The 21663-nt window shown below is 38.6% G+C and overlaps 1 protein-coding gene across 2 annotated transcripts in view; it reads right to left on the bottom strand.

The window, feature by feature from the left end:
* The window catches only part of ksr2 (kinase suppressor of ras 2), a 92418-nt gene extending 71894 nt beyond the window's left edge, over window positions 1–20524 (bottom strand). For both annotated transcript variants that reach the window (XM_048243340.1, XM_048243339.1), the window contains exons 1-3: window positions 19836–20524; window positions 11229–11369; window positions 3268–3418 (exon numbers count right to left, since the gene is read on the bottom strand). In XM_048243340.1, coding sequence (XP_048099297.1) covers window positions 3268–3418; window positions 11229–11369; window positions 19836–20012 — 469 coding nt within the window. In that variant the 5' untranslated portion in view covers window positions 20013–20524. The remainder of the gene's footprint in view (window positions 1–3267; window positions 3419–11228; window positions 11370–19835) is intronic.
* Between the last annotated feature and the right edge of the window lie 1139 nt (window positions 20525–21663).

The raw sequence follows: 21663 nt of genomic DNA, 5'->3' as shown, positions 1-21663 counted from the left end.
GTAATGGTATGTTCAAATGTTACGATAGTCATTTCTGTTAAGTGTCCGGAGTTGGTGTTTGATTTGAGACGACCCTACCCTATTGAAATTCACACACTATGCGAGTAAGAACACACACATAGCGCACTTCATTAAAGTGTACTGACAGAAGTACACGGATTGGAACAGAGTCATTGTCTCTGCATTGTAAGTTTGAATAAATTCAGCTGTCAAAAGTGCACTTGGAACTGAATAATTATCTGTTGAGGATTTAGACTGTAAAGAAGTCTTGCGATATAATTGAATTTGGATGACTAAATAACTCAGTCATAATTCCGACAATACAGTAAATCCAGTGGTAAGGTTAAATTAGAAATAGTTTTGAGGATATAGATTCCTCTGGTATTTTCAAAGAAATGCCCCCTCGTAACTAAGATGTAGTTTAGAGATGTAGGATTTCTAAGATGTAGGATTTCTGTGGTTTGTACACAACTTGATATACTGTCAGGCATTTTCATAAACAATTATTCAATGGCCTGACAGTAAAATATATTCCCTGAAATCCTCATAGAGCAGAGCAAGTGCCTTGTAAGCGAACAGGAACACGTCCAAGATTTTATTCACCCACCGAATATCAAACTTTTAAGTTATTAAAATTAGGAAGTTAGCTAGTTTAATGACTGTGAGGCTGTTCATGACTTTGTCCTCTAAAGATTCATTTCATTCCAGGAAAGAAATGGGAGAAAATCATTATCAAACGTGGTTACCAAACTACCTCTTGTTCAAATAGCATGGTACTAGACTGCCACCCCCAGGTGATTAAAGGTACTGACTGAGCAAAATCACAGAGAGCAGGGATACATACAGTACACCTGTCACAAGAGGCAGTGCTTGTTCCATTTTCACTCTTCCGGGTTAACCAATGAAATGGTGACTTGACAGACATATGCAATAACAACTGTGTACCATGAAACTGAGTTCGGGCATCTCAAAGGCGTTTCTAGTTCTAAACGTTGAAATGTCAACCTACTGTATGTTGGCCACCACATCTCAGACATGTGAGGCTGTGATAAAGATGATCAGGAAAGATATGTGGGCCAATTATATTGTTCCAGTCCGCAGTCTTGTCAACTATTATAGGGTACAACTACACCACTGTTACCTGTAGACCTGTGTGAGAACAGCAAGTGTCCTAACAGACTAGCTCCTCTATCCATGCTAAACTTCCAGCAGCTTTTGATGTGCTGTCAGAAACTACAGCGGCACACACAGCACCAGTCTGAAGACAGAGCCATAGTATGACAATTGCCAATTTACTTATGAGAAGTCAGGCACAGGTGCTATAAGCTAACTTTTAGCACTATGATCACAGTAAATACAAATAATAGTTTGTGGGAGTATTTGGGTAAAGTACAACACAGACACTTGTAGAGCTACAGAGACTTGTAGCTGTAAATATAAGGGCAATTTGAGTGATTATTAAATGAGGATTACTCAGGAAACTCCGAGCAGGTTCTTGTTCTGGTTCTGGTCTTATGTGATGACTGCTCCACACAGGCAATACCAGTGTTAGAGTGGTTACAATCTCATTTTTATTTGATCATCCAATGCCTTCTGGTTAGGGAATAAGACTTGTTGGCCTGTTCAATCCCTGAAAGATGCGGGTCTATCAAAGGCTGCCCATTGCTTTAGGTGTGTGTTTGTGTGTGTGTGTGTGTGTGTGTGTGTGTGTGTGTGTGTATGTGTGTGTGTGTGTGTGTGTGTGTGTGTGTGTGTGTGTGTGTGTATGTGTGAGAGAGTGCTCCTGGTGAGCTGACTACTCATAGTGTATGTGTGTACACTACCCCCAGATGGGTTACATGCCTATTTTCCTTCAGAGCAAAATAAATTAACCTATCTTCCATTAGTGATGCTGCTTTTTTATTCGAATATAAGGGAGAGTTGGTTAAAATATGGCCTGTAGATTATTAGACCAAGATGGCAGTGTAAGCCAGCCATAGAGACCCTATGTCGTTCTGTATTTCATTCTTTTATACCTGAATACTGCACAGTAACAACTCACATCTACGCATCGAAACTGGGGAGGAGAAGAGGATAAAACAAAAGTTATCAGCCCTGTAGGCTACAGCTATATCTCTCTCAGAGGCGTATAGAGAGAGAGTTTGGCCAACTCTGCCATGTTAGATACCTACGTCAGATGACTCTACAGTGTAACCCTATGGGGCAAATATGCTATGTTGAAATAAATTGTTTATTTTCACCATTATAAAAAGCATATAAATGTTATCGTCAACGTTTGTCAATATGTGCAACTGTTTATATTCTATAATGGCTTGTTATGAAACCATTTAATTGTTTATTATTTCATTCATTATTTCTGTGAACTCAATTATGTGACCCATTGTTTTGAATTATTGATTTCTATGTTTTTTTCTGTTGTTACCTTGAAGCTATTTTTTCATGTAATGTGAGAAACCCATAACAACAACTGTAATGTAAATACTGAGCAGATTTGTAGCATTTCTACTTTATGCCACTGGGGGGCAGAATTTTCCATTTAAGCACCAAGTTCCCTGCCACATTCACACATCATTGGCGTTTTCTACTTTAGCCCTTCACACACTATCCTTTACAGAGACAAGTGGGGTTAAAAACTGACAAAATATTCCATTCTGGGACTATTGTGGGTCATTAAGTGACTATATGTTTGTTCTAAGTCTATTCGCTTGCCAGGGAATACACAAATACACAACCTGCCATATACACAACCCTTCAACACCATACTATTTAAAAGACAGGCCAAAATGAGTTGGGAAAAGTCAGCTTATGACTAATTAAAGCAGAGATGCTATGTAGTTTCCAGGGCTTAAAGCAATAACAATGTCTGTGCCTTAAGTTATTAGACATTTATGAGGACGTCATATATACTGTAGTCTCATTGCCTATTTTCACATCGTAAACATACCAGCTCACGTCTGACACTTTAAGCCCTGAGTTTTTTTTATCAACATCTAGTTAACTGAAAGCAAAATGTGCCATGTAAACATCAACAACAGCAAAGTTGTCACTGATAAATGACAAAATATTTGTAAAAAACTTAATAGAAATAGAAACTAACTACCTATTTTGCCATATTTTCTTCAAATCCTGCATAATGTTGCTTTAATGGATGGATCCCTGAACTGGCAAAAGTCTGGCACCAGCTGTCAAGCCATGCTAAAAAGTAAGCTACAGCATCTTTAAGGAAGATCTTACGGCACACTGGGTTGGCTTGCTGAGGCGTCTCACCTGACTTGTGGGCACTGCGGAGGCAGGAGAGCGAGGCGTTGAGGCGGGCACACTCCTCCACGTTGGCACCAAACTTCTGCAGGGTCTCGCACACCTGCTCGTCGTTCATGTCCAACAGCGCCTCCAGGGTTAACTGGCCCAGGTTGATCTCCTGCCGAAACAGTCCTTACTGTTTACAAACAACACACTTATAGAGTAACTACACTATGTACACTCAGTCCTCACTCACATGCTTTCACATTTCAACTCCTCTCCTGACACCTTCTAACAAATCTCGCATGCTGCAATCACACTTCCACACCGTGCACTCATGTTGACTCAGTCAGCAATTACGCAGGAAGTTGCAACTGTTTATATTTAGGACCCGAGCACCCGAAGGGCGCAAGGCCCTATTGTTTTTGTAAGGATTATTATTATTATTATTGAGTATTATTATTGTTATTCTACTTTTTTGCTTTCCTGTTTTTGAGGTGGTTAACATGGTCTAAAACTCTTGAAATTTGGCACACACCTCGCTAAAGGCCAAACCTGGCTTATTTCGATAAGTCTCGCTAATTTTAGTGAGAATTCCGTTCCATTAATGAGGTTAACGTGAATCCCAGCTTGGTAACCATGGGAATCTATGCCACAGAACTAACCTGCTCCGTAGCAGGTTAACTTTCAAGCTAAATTTTTGCTGTGTGGCAAAAAAAAAACAATCAGTCGGAAAACGAGTCCAAAAAGATGGTTCCGTCAACCTGTGGTTAGATCACCTAGCCTACAACTTCTAAAATAGAAGTAGTAGGCCTATAGAAAAAATTTGTTTTCCGACAGTGCACCAAGCATGGATTTACACATTCACTACCTCCAAAGAATGTATGAAGATTATATGATTAAACATGTTTTAACTTCACATGCGTGTGGTTCTAGGAATCGTGCTACTCTACGTCACTTACGTTCGGTGGTGGTGTAACGTGCAGCGAGACGGTATAGGAAAGGAATTACATTCTTGCGTGTTTGCAGGTTCGCTTCCCATACAAAGTATTAAGGCTACATTGTTTATCACCTTGATGGCATTTTTAGTTATAATCTTTGATGAAAGACATATGTCTACTGCTGATAAAGGGTCATGCACATTTGGCTGTTCAGTGACAAATTGCCAGTGGGCTATATTATGTCTGATGCAAGCCAAAGGATAATTATTCTGTAGCCTAGGCAGCTAATAATTAAAACTGCTTCATGTGTCGACGATTGTTCATGAATGTCAAATCAACTGTGTGCTACACAGATCAAAAACTAGGCATAAATTGAACTGAAAGCCATTGCATTTCAGATAATTTATAATTTTATTAATTAAATAATTATTATTTATTAATAAAATAATTTTATTTCAAACACTTTGGGACTTATGGGAGACAATAGGCTATTATGTTGATACTAATTTATTTTATGACCACCTAGACAATAATTTGGAGTGAACTCTTTTAATATAAGAACGTAGGCTATAGATAGTTTTGAATATATGCCAAAGTTGTTTTTGAGTTTATACTATTTATTCATTCACTCGTTTTGTTCAAGCATAGACTGTAGGCTAGTCTATGTGTTCAAGAGTGAAGCCAATCAAACTCGCAATTGATTTCAAACCATTAGCATTGTTGTTTTAAATGTAGGCTATGCTTTCATTATTCTCTAATTTCTGTAGGCAATCTATTTTTTTCTCTCGATGTTAAATTTTATGACTTTCGATGAAAATCCTGTAGATGGCGCTTGCCTATCGAACAGAAATCATCTAGTATTGTCTTAATTTTACGACATATACCGTCTTTTTGTCAATCTACTGTTTTGGTCTACTTTTCTACCTCGTGCACAAGCAGAGATGTAGCTGAACTAAACCTCGCTTGAATAAACGAGGCCAAGATTTCGCTAACTTGAGTTAATGGAACGGCTTCAGCCCCAAGTGAAGGTCTATGCTAGTTCAAGCCAGGCTATTTCTGTTAAGCGCCGCCTTCATTAGCGAGGTTGATGGAATACCCCCCAGGTGTCACGCATCGCAGTTAGGTACAAGAGCTTGACCCCGGGCGTGGCCCAGGGACTCACTAGCGCCCCCTTACGCCCCCCTTACGCCGCACCAGGTGACTGATCCCGTGGTGGGCATATACTTTCAGCTACACACACCAAATTTGGTAGGTGTCTGTATCTCCCCAAGTTGAACAACTTTCGTATGTACAATGCATTAGCCACGCCCAACAGGAAGTGAGGTATTTGGGATTTTGTGCAGACTAATATGTGATGAAATATGTGCTGAATTGTGATCCCAAAAAAGGTGCTTCCCATGGGTGAAAACGCATGAAATTTGGCACACACATCAAGTGGTACAGTGAATAGACAGGGACAAAAGCTTGGCACCGGGCGTTGCCCAGGAACTCCATTGCGCCCCCTTATGTCACTGTGACTTGTGGTTGGCATATCGTTGTAGATACACAGACCAAATTTGGTGGGTGTATGTAACTCCCAAAAACAAACAATTTTTGTATTAACATGCCATTAGCCACGCTCACAGGAAGTGAGGTAATTGAAATTTTGTGCGTTGTGGACATGATCAATTTTAACGTACTCCTCCTAGACGGTTGATCCGACTCATGTCAAAGTTGGCCTACATGACGCCAAGATGTTTAAATTGTGAAGCCTTTTTTTGATATGTTGTAACTGGACGAAATGGCAAAATTATTCATTTTAATACCGTTCGACACAAATAACAAATGTGACATGATTCACCATGCATGGCTTGAAATGTTTTACATCTCACAGGTCATTGAATACCATGTCAATGATAATATTCACATGCCCATAATGCATGTTTGGCATAGCGCCACCAACTGGCAACATAAAGAATGACAATTACACTGATGTCACATGGTCAATTTTAACATACTGCTCCTAGACGGTTTGTCAGATTCATGTGAAATTTGGCAAACATTATGCCAAGATGTTGCTGATGTTAAATTGTGAAGGGATTTTTGATATGTTGTAATATATTATGGTTTTAATATCTCACCACATAAACAGGAAATGTGTCATAAAGTCACAGTGCATTGACTGAATGTTCTGAATCTTCTCAGGTTAATAGATATTATGATTATGATGATATTCAGACACCCAATGGGCCTGCCTGGCATAGCGCCACCACCTGTCCAAGTAGGAAATGTGCCAGAAATGGACAATGCCTTAAGTGATTGATCTGAAACTTTATAAAATATTGGATATCATTATTGTGATGATATTCACACATAATTCACATGCCTAGCATAGCGCCACCATGTGGCCAATCAAAAAGTGTATCAGAAATGTTCTTTGCTTAAAATTAATGGTCTGAAATTTCTCAGGTTAATATATATTTTGATTATGATGACACCCAATGGGCCTGCCTTGCATTGCGCCCCCACCTGGCCAAGCAAGTACATGTGGCAGAAAAATAAAATACAAAAACAAATAGCACACGCATCAAATATGTACATTTCACAAACGCACCATGTCGGTGCTTTGTTGGATTCCGAAATGTCACGGGTTGCGGCCCGCAGGTGCTCGGGCCCGCCATTGCCGTTTGCGGCTATATTTATGTTTATATTTAAATGTATTTTTTTCCCCAAAACGATGTACATTATATTTTAACCAAAGACCAAACGAAACAAACCAGGGAGGTAGCTCAACATTCCCTTCAGTATTCTGAGAGAAACTCCACACAGGGTTTCGCTTTGTTTGTTTTCAGAGACGGATTTTTTTTACAGACTAGAGTACGCCCGGAATGGGCAGTTAGCTTGTTGTGAGGAGATGATTGCTGAATGTGACAAAAAAAAGGTTTGAATGGGCTTAAAATCACCGTAAGACCATCCTCTGGCTTTCTTGCATTTGTATGTAAAGGTAGTATACTGTAAATTGTTATTGAATTGCATTGAATGGCATTCCTCATTTGTAAATTGATTTGAATAAAAGCGTCAGCTAAATAAATACCGGTAAATGTCAACATAACTTGGCTACTTAACATGTACTACAGACGTAAAAATGAACATTATAGAGATCTCTCCCTTTGACACAAGCAAACACCCACCCGAGCACAAAAGTATATTGTGTTGTTGCTCTTGTGTGCCTTATTGTGCAACAGTGGAAACTCATGTTGGTTGTTCATTCATGGCCATTCATGTTCATGGCTGGGTGCATTCTAGAGTTTCTCAGATCTAGTTTCTGTTCCATAGCTGTGCTTTGTTAAGTTGCATTACTTTTTGTTTTTTTGTCTTCTCCTCAGCAGGTCATGAAATGGGGTATCTGTGTCTCAGCCTCGACCCCTTTAAATAATACTCATAGTTCAATTTACTAATAAATATGACTGAATTTAAATGAAACTTGAGGTCTTAAGTACAAGTATAAGTATAAGTATATATACTCTTTTGATCCCGTGAGGGAAATTTGGTCTCTGCATTTATCCCAATACGTGAATTAGTGAAACACACACAGCACACAGTGTACACACAGTGAGGTGAAGCACACACTAATCCCGGCGCAGTGATCTGCCTGCATCAAAAGCGGCGCTTGGGGAGCAGTGAGGGGTTAGGTGCCTTGCTCAAGGGCACTTCAGCCATGCCTACTGGTCGGGGTTCAAACCGGCAACCCTCCGGTTACAGGTCCGAAGTGCTAACCAGTAGGCCACGGCTGCCCCCAAATCAGTCAGTAGTCAGTCAGTACAAGTCAACACCAATTTAAAATGTTCTCTGGCACTACTGATGAGCCTTCCAATAAGAACAGATAAAAGCATGCAACATTACAACAGCTAAATGCAGAATTGTTGAAACAACATTCAACAATTGAATGTAGCACATCAAACAGTAACTGTGCAATTCCATGGAAAATTATGTTTTTTGTAACATCCATAACGCCATAAAATGTGATGGTATGGTATGATGTGAATGATTACATGAAATTTGAGCATTTGCTATTTTTGGCTGAAGAATGTACAGTACATGAGAAAAAATGCACAAACAATGAATGTTATAATTCACTTCATACAAATGCCAAGGCATTTCACTGGCGTTATGGATGTGACAAAAAGGTAAATTTTCCATGGAATTGCCCTTGTGTGTCTTATTATTAAAGGTATCTAAGGGCAATGCAACAGGTAAACAAGTCACCGCAAAACCCAAATATCCTCTCAGTTCACAGCAAGTTGTCCAAGATCATTCTTTCGGTGCCATGACATTACTTTATGATTGGTTAATTACTTAAACTAATAACATCACATCAATAAAATACTGTACCAAATATTGCACTCTTTCCAATTAAAACAAACATAGTCTTAAATTTGTAAGCTTCTTTTTTATTTCAACTATAAGGTTGTGTTGAAGAAGGGCTCTGTAAAGCAACATATAATTTCATTATAAATAAATTTTACTTGCATTGAATTACATAGAAATCACACTATAACTTGATTGTTATAAACAACAATGTTCAAATGGTTTTCAAAAAGTTCAAATTGTGCAAATGTTATGCTAATGATGTATTATGTATTATTTGAACATCTTCATATCCTCTCACATTTTAGCAGTTTCTTTACACCCCTCCAAAGTAAAGAGTTATAAGTGTTGGCCCGTTGGAAAATTCACAATGAACACCAAACAAAACTGATGGAGCACCATGGATAAAGAACTAAGGGTACAAATTCAGCAAACCACCAGGTATTCGGTTATTAAGTGATGATGCAATAGTGGGATAATAAATCTCTTTCTGGGTCCAAGAGGTTTCAGAGTTGCTCATATTTCTCCATAGACAGTGAAAATAAACTATTTTTTTTCGCTATTCTGAGTAGCATTCCTTGGGGTCAATTTGACCCCAAGCAACGTTTAACATCATAAATTTGCTTCATGTTTCATGACTTTTCCTCAATTGAAGGGTACAACAGAGTTAGCATGAAATTTGTACAATAATATGTTTTCAATGTCCTGTACAAATATTTTGTACATTGATGTTCCTTGGGGTCAGTTTGACCCCAGCTGTATGAAACATAAGATACATGAATATTTGACACATTATGGATATTATTATTTGAGTATGAGAACATATTGTTATTATCATTATTACATACACAAGTACTTATTACATTTAAGTCATTTTGGCAGGCCTGTGTAAGTCAAAAGGGGAAGCAACAGCAAGCCTTTGGGCTGCTGACACTGGATGGGCAATATCCAGGGTTCCAGTTCATAAAGGGGTGTGGGGGGGTGGGATTGTTTTGTAGGGCTTTTGATGGTGGTTATTACACTCTTGATAAGTACCTGTCCCAAAAAAACAATATGAATTATAATCATTTTCTGAGGATTTATTTAGCTTGGGGTCAAATTGACCCAAAGGATAAAGAGTGTTGGTAAGATTTGAGGATAACACAAGGGTTAAGAAAATTGTCATCCTACTACTCGCTTGTTGCCTCAACTGTATCATCTGGCTGCACTATAGTAATTACTCTGTTAAAGTTAAGCAATTTTGGTTTACTCTCACTAAAATAGAGGTGATGGTGACAATGTTCAGAAGTAGCGAAAACTGGCTGGATGCTCTGGTAAACGTTTTTTTGATGAAAAAGCTGTTGGACCCGTGACGTCGGACTTAACAACCAAGCCAAGCCAAGCCAACCATTACCCAGCCCATGGGATCTTCCCATAACACAATCTTTGTACTACTTGGAGCTGAAGTTAATGAGAGATTGTTTTACCACTTAAATGAAATTACTCCAGGTCACTAATTGTTCCTGCTAAGTAAGTATCCTTTATTCTTCGAAAAATCTATACATGTTGGAATCTACCAACCAATTCCTTAAATGCCTGATAGCTTAGGTTACATCAAACACCTACATGCAGAAGTATAGGCACCCTCAGGCAAAAGACATAATGACATGGAGTTAGTATTTTAGGTAACAACAAGTACAGCAAAAATATGTTAATATTTTTAATAGTATGCCCATTTGGATTTGAAATAATATGACATTTCAATAGCAACACAAATATTACCTTGTGCTAAGGAGTGCCCACATTTTATGCTCTCTAAGAACTATAACTTAGATAATGGTCTATTGTAACTGATATTGAACAACACATCATGCCAAGTTCCAGTCACCAACCACAGTGTTTGCCACCCCTTTTTTTTCCAAGAACCCAATTTTTGTTTGTTTGTATGTTGTCTACTTATACCAGTAGTACTATATTATGTTTTGATGTATGCTTTCATCAGGCAACTATTCTTGGTATCATTTTCAGGTTTAATTGTATATGGTCAAGTGAAGGACTCAAGTGTCTGTGTCAGACCCACCGGCCATCCAGGATACATCCACATAATTCTGTGTTCTCGGCATGGAACACATCAGAAAAAAGAAAGAGAACCTTTCACAGTATGACAACGCTGACTCTGTCACCAAAACACATGATTTAGCATGTTAGCAAGCTTCTAACAGTGCCAACAAGAATTGAGCTAGCGTTGGCAAGATTTTGCATGCCTGCTACGGGCAGGCTACACCGGGCATGTACCTGAAGCATTCCGTTCCATGAGTATATGCTGGAACAATTAATTTCCACTATAGTCAATGGAACTGGCTACACTAAAAGTAGGAGCGCTGTGCACATTTTAAAAAAATCTGAGAAGTCCTCTAACACTAATTTTATGCTCTGTAAATATAACAATTCAATTGTGCACCTGGTGTAGCACAGCTTTTATAGTTAAAGGCATCCAATGCAGTTACGTTTCCTTGTTACTTCCTTGATACACAACTGTTTACACAACTGGTTCTCCGTAGACAGGTAGGGCAGAAGGCATGCCATTGTGCCTTTTACAACTTAGAAGCTATTATGTCAAGGTAAAAGCATTAACTTTAACACTCTGGTAAACTGTTGCATAGTGTTGCTTTAAAGAGACTGTACCAACACTTCCGCAAGGAAAGACAGATCAAGGCATACCTCAGTGACCTCCTTCCTCATGTTGACGATGCGGAACCAGTGACCAAGCTGAGGGAAGCCTTCCAGTTCCACGTTCCGCTCCTGTAAGGGCACTTTGCGCTTGCAAGACAGTTGGCGACTGAAATACTTCACCAGCTTGCCCTGAGGAAGCACAAAACAAAAATCAAAGCCATCACATTATAACTGAACTGAAGTGAACTGAAGACAGTGATCACAGAGGAGCAAAAACAATCTTCCAGATTCATGCCAAACCAGGCTCAGATATAGTGTTAATTTTGTCACCTATTTTTAATTTAGTCCTAGTCTTAGTCTTGTGACGAAATGTCCTTTTTAGTCTTTGTCATATTTGGTCATTCAAATATAATTTTTGTTAGTCAAGTTTTAGTCGACTAAAAGTCTCGTCATTTTAGTCTAGTTTTAGTCAAAAGAAAACTAAAGGTATCTTAGTCTTAGTCAGTTTTAGTCAACACATTTTAGTCTTTTTTTTATAACAAATTATTTCTGATTACCATTTGAGTCAAATAGTGTTTCACACATCTCAATTTTCCAACAATATTGTGTGTCGACAGGGATACTCGTCTGTTATAATTACTCATTCTGATTTTTTGTCAGTCAGTATGTTTACATGCACAGGTAAGTCGAGCTTCAGTTATAGCTCGGCTGTGTTTTGACCATAGACAGTAAAAGATTTGACTGGACCACTGTCATATTCGTAGACCAGTGTTTCTCAAAGTGTGGTCCGGGAATCACTGGTGGTCCGCAAGCTATCCCAAGTGGTCCATGAGCAGGCGTGGTAAAATATAATATAGATGAGTTGTTTGCAATATTGAACCAATTTGTATGTAAAAACAGTTCTGCAACACTGTCTATGTAAGATATGCCAGTTTAAATCATACAGTATGAATCCACACACAATAAGCAAAGTGCAAAGACAATAAGCAAGGTGGTTCAGTGAGTAGGCCTATAGTGTAGACTAATTATAGGCTACTGTTGAAGTAGGTATAATCTTTTTTTTTTTTAGCTAGGGTTAGTTAAGTGGTCCTGAAACTGAAAAAGTTTGAGAAACACTGTCATAGACCAAAGTATTAATGTTTTACTCCACCTCGCTAGATGGCGATATAAAGCCCAAACACAAACACATTCCCCAAACAGACTCTCCATCTTAGCCATAGCTAACTTGCTAGCGAACTTTCCATATTAGCTTACTTGCTAGCAAACTTTGCATCATCAGTCTAACTAGTTAAATAGTTGACATTACATGATGAACATTTTCGTATGGACATTCTGGGGGATGTTAATTTGTATGAGAGAAGTTTCAACTTCTGGGTATGTAGCATTGTGGCATAAAGCTTAGGTAGTTAGCTTGCTAACTCTAGCAGAAATCTCCAGTGCTCTTGTTCCATGTAGTTTCGTGTTGCAGCCACAGGGTTGCAGCAACAGCACGTAGACTAGCCTACAGGAAAGCTGTTGCGTATGAACTCATTCGGAATATTTTGAAAACGTAACAGCTAGATATTCTGTCTTCTCATTTTGTAGACGAAAATGAAGAGAGATTTTATCTTAGTTTTTATTTCATGCAAAACATTTTAGTCTCGTCTTTTTTCGTCAACAATAATGCATCTTAAGATAGTCTTAGTCAGTGTTTCAGGACATTACTGCCGTCTCGTCATCGTCTCTTCTTAGTCATGAAAAAAAACGTTGTTGACGAACATATTTCCTCTCGTCTCGTCTGACGAAATTAACACTACTCAGATATGGGTCAGATCAGGGAGGGAAAACAACAACACAGTGATGCCCTCTCTATTTTACATACTATTTTACATGCCCACCATTCCTTAGTTAAATCTTAAAAGATAGAAGATCAACTCTGTTCTGTATTTCTGTTGATGTATGTCCTAGTTCATGTCTCACATTACAAAAGTTTTACACTGTCTTCATTTCAGAGGAACATTAATCTTAATGCAGTTATATATGATATAAGGGAATAAAATCCTTCATGTGGTGAAGTGTGGCCACAGTTCGGCTGTGGCATGGAGGGGGGGGTTATGCATATGTGCTAATGTGCTAATATAGCACACAAACAGTGAGGCATAAAGACAGTGGTAAAAGTGGCTAGTGGACAGACAGTACCAAACATGGAGGGGGTGAAGAGGCAGACAGACTATGCAGAGAAGTCTATCTCTCCTCTTCCCTTAAGTGAGGCATTGAACAGTTCAATGGCCCTGGGGACAAATGACTTTCTCAGTCTGTCAGTTGTGCAAGGCAGTGAGCGAAGTCTCCAGCTGATCAGGCTCTTCTGCTTAACAATAGTGCTGTGGAGTGGGTGACACTCATTGTCCAAGATGTTGATTAGTTTGTTCAGGGTCCTTTTGTCAGATAGTGAAGTGATGCACTCCAGTTCAGCTCCCACTACAGAGCCAGCTTTCCTTACCAGCCTGTCAATTCGCCCCGCATCCTTCTTCCTTGTGCTTCCTCCCCAACATACTACTGCATAGAAGAGGACGCTGGCAACATCAGACTGGTAGAACATCCTGAGGAGCTTACTGCACACATTGAAGGACCGCAGCCTCCTCAGGAAGTACAGCCTGCTCTGCCCTTTCTTGTAGAGTGCATCAGTGTTGGCTGACCAGTCCAGTTTATTGTCCAGGTGGAGACCCAGATACTTGTTAGAGTGGGCTTAGACCTGCGGAAATCCACCACCATCTCCTTGGTCTTTGAAGTGTTAAGTTGAAGATGATTGAGTTTGCACCATTGCACAAAGTCCTCCACCAGGCTCCTGTACTCCTCCTCCTGCCCGTTCCTGATACACCCCACAATTGCAGTATCATCAGAAAACTTCTGCATGTGGCATGACTCGGTGTTGTAGCAGAAGTCAGATGTGTACAGGGTGAACAGGACTGGAGATAGCACAGTTCCCTGTGGCGCTCCGGTGCTGCAGATCACAGTGTCAGAGAGACAGTTCTTTGTTTATTATTAGTTATTTATTTGATAGGAAGGATCATATCAGAGACAAACGTGGATCACACTAAGGGTCATATTCATGCCAGATAAGGTCAAGATCTGTTTTGAAGTCAGCTGTGATTTGTGGCAATGTGGTGGACATTGCTTTTCTAAAGACACAATCCCATTGTCATATAAAGAAGAATCCATGATTTGACATTAACGCTGGCCATACAGATGCTTAAATGCTGCTCAAAAGGCAGCATTTAAAATATAGAGGACAAGACACATTTATGCTTTATGCATGTGTGCAGGGTATGTTTATGAAAGGTTAATGAATCAGCTGCCATGGTTTAACTCTGAGAAAGAGGATAGAATCGAGCCCACCAAATAACATCTGACAAACTCACTGCAGGATCTTGCTAATAATGACTATATACCTCTACCCACAATGCAGCTACAGGTCTGAGGTGACAACAGATATCAACTATTTAAATGTGAATTGATTTAGCTAAAGGTCTCCAATCTTTCCTGATTAACAGGCTTCCTCAATTCTAGGAACAATCTATACGTTTGTCAATCCGCAAAACAAACCAATTACTTCAGTGCTTGATAGTCTGCATCAAAAACATGAATGCTTAAATGCTTAATGATAACTGTAACTTAGGTTCCTCACACTGGTGATATATAACTGATATTATAGGTAGGGCTTAAATGGTGCACAAAATCCTCTCGTTAATCAATTGTTCATGGAATTCACAATCGTCCGACTCCTTCCTGGGAACCTGCACATGTTTCCTGCTTCAGGGATTCCCAGAAAGGCCAGAGTAAACAGTTCGGAAACAGGTCAGCTCGAAACAATCTGCCCCGGCTGCATTAAACCCTCTTTATACTCGAAAATTCACTTCAAAAAATGTTCACAGGTGATTGAACAACAACCAGATTTGTAAATATGTGTTTATACCTCACAATCTACACTATGATTGGATGTGATAGGTCAGTTTAAATACTATTTTAAAAAGTGAAGCAGTGCATCATCTTCACCAAAATACAAAAACAACTTAGCAGAGAGAGAGAGAGAGAAAGAGAGAGAGAGAGATTATAGATTATTACTCATTTATAATGGTATCTTATACCAACTTCATGGCAACGACCTACTGAAACAGACAAGCATATCCGGGATCCATATCTTCAAGCATATCTGGGATTCCCAGTCTAAACATTAAAATTGTTCCTTGCACTGTAAAGTTGGAAAAAAGACACCAACTGACAATGACTTGAGTGCCTTATGAATCCATCATTACGTCTTCATGTGGTTGGCATGTCAGCTTACAAATGACTTATGTCCATTTCTAAATGCTTGTAGAAAAAAAAAATGTAAAAACCACAGATACTGCATAATGTGGAAGGTGTGAATGTCTCTAGTTTAGTCTGTGCTGGAATAAAGTAAAATAATGTCCTCATATACAAATGTGTCACAAAATAATAGTTATAAACGGCATTAAGAGTTAGAAACCGAATTAGTGCTAGAAAACTCAATGATGCAGTACTTGCCATATACCTCATGTCCCTTCAGCGCAATCCTTTTCAGTATCAGTGTTTTAAAATGGGGGACTTATGTGATTAAATTGTTTGGGAGCATCTAAAGAACAGGGATTAAAATGAATAACATTTAGCTATTTTCTTATCTATGTTTAACTGTTGGAAATTTCAAAGATATTCCTATACTGATGTCATGTACATGAACACCAACAGCTCTACTGCCCTGACAATTCTCCCCACAGTTTGTGCAACCAATCGATTTCATAATAATAACAATGATATCAGCAGCATCAACAGCAAGTCATAAAACTTTCTGTTGACAGATGGAATACAGAGGTCTCTGGTGCACATCTCAATTCCTTTGTACTATTCAATCTTTAATGACATCTGTGCTTCTGAACCAAACTTTACCTTAAAATAACAAGCACATTCTGAACTAAAGCTTCCCCAAGATACTTTCGACAAGCAAATGACGCATACAAAACAAGATGAGAATATAGCGAGCCACTACAACATTTTTCCATCCTGTTGTTACTCATGAACGACAAAACAACATCAAGGGGTACTTCAAATACTCCACAAAGCTTACAATGCTGGCTATGCCTGTGTAAAATGGCATTTGAAAGACATAATAGCCATGCATTCATTCATCTGAATGATGGTTCTGGGCCTATGATTTCTCTCACACACATACCCTCCCTGTCATAAGAGTTCAGTGACACCACAGTGACCTAATTTCACTGTAGTTACTTATGTAAATGAAATGCAACAATTAGTTCAATCAAGGATTGCTGATGTAAAGGTCAGACAAAATCCTCATCAACATTCTAATATCTCACACACACACACACACACATCCTCCGGTTTACAGTTTGTGATAACCATCATCTATTACAATGCCTTAACTCGGACAGCTTGTTAGACACTCTCTCACCAAGCGTTTTTGTGCAGCAGATATCACTAGACACATTTGCCCAAGAATGCTTGGCAGTGGCACAAATGTTTGTTCCAGCCTTTGCATTTTCACACAAAGTCTTCTTTGCAAGAGCAAATGATAGCCAAGCAAACTCTGGCAGATCCTCTGGCATTAGAGAAAACTCCACCTACGATGTGGTGATACAGTTGGATCATCAGAAAAACATTTTCTTTTTACTTTTACCCCCTAAGAACTTCACAATATATTTGTTACATGAGTATTCATCCTCCTGTCATGTTACCAGTAAGAAATGATGCTAGTCATATCAATATTTTCATGCACCTAGCAGAGAACCTACAAATCCTACAGAGAAATGCACTACATTACTGGTGAACATAACACTCATCAACAGTTTTATATAGTCAAAGGAATCACATTACTTTTCACAACATTCAGTTAAACTGTTCTGTTACTTTCATTAAGGGTCCAAAATGGCTTCAGTTTATACAAAAGTTCAGCTCTGCAATATTAACTATTCTTTCCACATTAAATATTAACATAAATGTAAACCTGTTGTTGTTTTTTGTTGTTTTATTTTGACTCAGACCCCCACAGTTGTGTAAACATGTTATAATCCCTTGTCTCCTGACCTCATCTCTGACAAGCTGGCAACCCAAAACATAATTTTAATAAATTATGAGGTTGAGGCTCTAAAGACCTCAGGATACACTTTTGCTTTTCCAACAAAGTCCTTGATATGCCAGAAACATCGCACAAGACTCATTTCCCACATCTGACAAGACTGTATATTACACAACCCTTGTTATATTAATTGCTTTTACATGCACTTCATTATCCCAGTTATGAGGCTTATCCCAATATTGATCATTCAGGATATGGTTTTTACCTGGTTACCAATATCCTCGATGAATACTAGTATCCCGTTTACCAACAAAACAGAGACCGGGATAAGGTGTAATCATGGAATAGTAAACCGGGATACTTCAAAATCCCAATCATAACCAGGATACTGAAGTGTAGTCATTGTATAGCATTGCTATGGTACACCATCAAGTACAGTATAGAACACTAAGAATCAATGTATGACAGCACTTTGTTAGGCTACTCCACACTTGCATAATCCTACAATCAAGTCCTAGTATTAAGGAATTAGCCTACATAGCATCAATCAATCAATCAATATTCTTTACATAGCACATCGATCTGCCAATGTGCTTCAATACATGGCTGTGAATTATACTGCGTCCCTGTATCTTTAAATAATCTATCTCTGTGATTAATTAGTTTTGTCAAGTTGCTAAGAATCTTAGAATTATGAATATATTATGTATAAAATTGAAACGTTTACTATTAGCTGCAAGAAAGTTATTTGAAAGATATTAGCTGGAACCCAAGCCATTTCATCTGGTCAGAGAAGAGAAGGAAACTGAAAAGGGAAGAGAGGGGAAACTGAGAAGCGAAAAGAAGGGGAAACTGAGAAGCGAAGGGAAGGGGAAACTGTGTTGGGAGTACTTGGGCAAGCAATAGAGTGACAGCAAATGCTTCACTAGTCATTGGTTCAACTAATCCTGGGTACAGGTAGGCTACATACTGTAGATTTACCAAATATACCAACAGTCTTTTCACTAACAATGTTGGCTGTGATACACTGAGAAAATGGGACCCTGCCATTTGGCGTCTTCTGTCATAAACCATTTTTGTTTTTCATCAGCACATTGTTGAGCTGAACAACTTTAGTCATGACAAAGGTTTTTACTCTATTTTTATATTATTCATCTGAGGCAACAACAACCAAATCTTAGGTTTCAAACAGATATTGCCAATACTATACTTCATAATGTTTGTATGTAATCATACCTATTATGCCTTTCCTACATGATACATGGATTAGTTTCAGGCTGAAAGAGGGGGACAAAAGTAGACTATGGCTAGGCGTGATACAACAATATAATAGGCCTACAGAAACTGGCTCATAATATTTGGTCTCATTTTAGATATGGAAAGTTCACTATTTGCAGACAAAAAACTTAAACTGTCTGATTGTAGATCTGCCAATGTGGAAACACAACACCTTTTACAAGTGATGAGACTTGCTGTAAGTTATCACTTTAACATAACTTGAAATGGATAGAAAGGAATATACACTCAGGTCATCGCAGTCACACCATACCTAAGAATGTATCCCATTTGAGTCATCTTCAAAAGTGTGAATCAAGATGCAAACTTGATCACGGTGACCATGACAAAATACACACATCTATCCAGTGAGAAAAGTCATTTTGGACTACGATATGAGGAAGCATATTCATAAAGGCCTTTATTCCATTATATGGCTTGAAAATACATAAACATGAATGTTCCTCTAATGAAGGCAGTGTTAAACGCCTGTGATGCATGAACCAACATATATAAACAACATGAACCAACATATAAAAATTGTTACCTGTACTGGTCAAAAACTTCATCATAACCTTCCCTGCGAGAACTACAAATCCCTTTTTAATAGTTCGAAATTCCCCGCCAACCCAGAAAACCCTCTGGTGATCGCTCGTAAATCTCAGAGGGATTCACAATCCTAAGAGCCTAACTTAGCATTAACTTCAAGCAAATACTCTACGTCAACAAAACACAGGTGTAGTACACAATTCTTATATAACATAATTTCATATCTTCTACAATATTTTCCTGATAGCCGAAGTGTTCTACAAACGATATTCTTTCCGATAACAAGCTATTATTTCACGAGTCATCACGCATCTCCACAGAACAATAATTTTGCCTACACAGAAACATACATTCACAGTGAGAATTTAAGTCTACATTTACCGGCGAAAAACGGAAGCCTCTTTATGTTAACATGTTGCCGATGAAAATCTGATGGAAATTGAGCGTGCCACCTTATTTCCACCACCTGCAGAATGCGCAGGCTCACACCAGCTCACTGCAGCTAGCCTCTTAATTTATTACACCGCACGCAAAGATAGATATGACTATATCATTGTTAATGGTCAAATCTTCAAGATGGTGAAACAAAGTATCAACACATAATCATTAAAAATATTCTAAGCGTCATCCTGTTATTTGCATAAAATTGTCATAAGCAACATATTTTCTGATCAATTTCAATTGCAAATGTTTTTCACCACTAACGAGGACGGCTTGTCCGTTGTGGTAAAAGAGATGCTTACCTCCAGCGTACGTATCTCTTTCTGTGTCAAGTCGTTGGATGTGGCACATTTGGTCCTTAAACCCTCTAAACTGGAAATGCTTATGTCTATCATATTTTGCACCAGCTCGCACTGCTGCAAGGCTTTTTGCAAACTCAGATGCTGCTCTTCGCTTTTTGTCATATTATCTTCGTCCATAATTTGCAAGCAGTGGTCGATTAAATTTGTACTTTTAAAAATGCTGTTGAAGATTACCTTGGTCAACCGAAAAGAAACGCGTAAAAGTAAATAAGACGCGTAAAGCCGAGACAAATTAGCCTATGTAAATTGAAAAAGCGAGAATCTACGTGAAAGGCGACTCCATTGTTGTCGTTTTAGTATATCCTGGCGGTGTGTTTTCATCTGGGTAGTGCAGTTTGTGGTTTTGATGGGGGCTGATTCAAGCACTATATACTGCTAACGAAGAGGAATAAATTTACAGCAACACCATGGCTCCAGTGGAAACCAATAAAAGCTCTTACTATTTTACATAAACCTAAACCTTCAAGATGCCGCGTGCTAAGAGAACGGCTAATGATACAGTGCCGCAAAAGCAGTTCTAAAGGTGATATCTAAACTGGGCGCAGGTACTCCCCGTCTCCTCTTCCATCAGCTGCATCCCGGCGCTCTCCCACCATACCGACATGTTTCCTGTCAATCAAATACAAGCATTAGCAACAGCATCGCATCGGCGACAGAAGAGCAGCCTCCTTCGAATGAGGAGGATGGAGTTCTCGCGAGACATGCATCAATGCAGTGAGCTCACGGTTTGAACCCAAACAACCTTTCTCATCGATCAATTTGACATAAACGACATATCCTAACATATAACAGTCCCACTAACTAAGCTACTAATAAACTATAATGGATGAGAAATTGTCTTAATTAGATGTAGGCATATCACTGTGTGTGCGCGTGCGTGTGTGTGTGTGTGTGTGTGTGTGTGTGTGTGTGTGCGTGCGTGCGTGCGTGTGTTTGAGATTTGTTGGTGGTGTGGGGGGTATCTGTGCCCTATTATCCTTGAAAATGTAACTGACTAAATAAAATAAAAAATCACATTCCAGACTGAAGCATAATTGGGGATGGGCAGTATTTCTGATGTGTATTTAAAATACAAATACAAAATATGAAATATGTTAACATTTAACATTTAACATAACATATTGCAACCTTTAACATTGAGGTTGCAATACTAATCTGAATGCCTATTCTCAGTACATGGCACCTGTTTAACACAATGATGTTGAAATTACATGAATATTTCATGTAAACTTAATTTAAACAATTTTACTGGAATTACTTGATCAAATTGCGTAATCACAGCATTAATCAATGTTGTACACTGAAAAGAGAAATGCTGCAATAATTTTAGACATTGTATTAATGTGCAACAGATGTACACGATAAAATAGTAAATTCAGCGATTTATTTTATTTATTTATTTTTCAGTGTATGGTCCCTTAATCCTCTGAATTGGTTTAGAGCAGTGTTTCTCAAACTTTTTCAGACAAAGGACCACTTAACCAATAAAAAAGAAACGCACGGACCACCTAGCTAAAAAATATTAGACCTACTTCAACAGTATATTCCACAATAGGCCTAATCACTGAAACACCTTGCTTATTGTCTTTGCACTTTGCTTATTGTGTCAGAGGATTCATATGATTTAAACTGGCATATCTTACATAGGCAGTGTTGCAGAACTGTTTGAATTTACAAACAAGTTGGTTCAATATTTCAATTAAGCTAGAGCCGGACTGCCCTATACGCACACTATGCACATTGTGTAGGGCCCTGGAAAGTAACCAAG

The sequence above is a fragment of the Alosa alosa genome, chromosome 5, assembly GCF_017589495.1.
Source record: "Alosa alosa isolate M-15738 ecotype Scorff River chromosome 5, AALO_Geno_1.1, whole genome shotgun sequence".
Lineage (NCBI taxonomy): Eukaryota > Metazoa > Chordata > Actinopteri > Clupeiformes > Clupeidae > Alosa > Alosa alosa.
The sequence above is the reverse complement of the archived record's forward strand: the minus strand, read 5'-3'. Positions and strand labels throughout refer to the sequence as shown.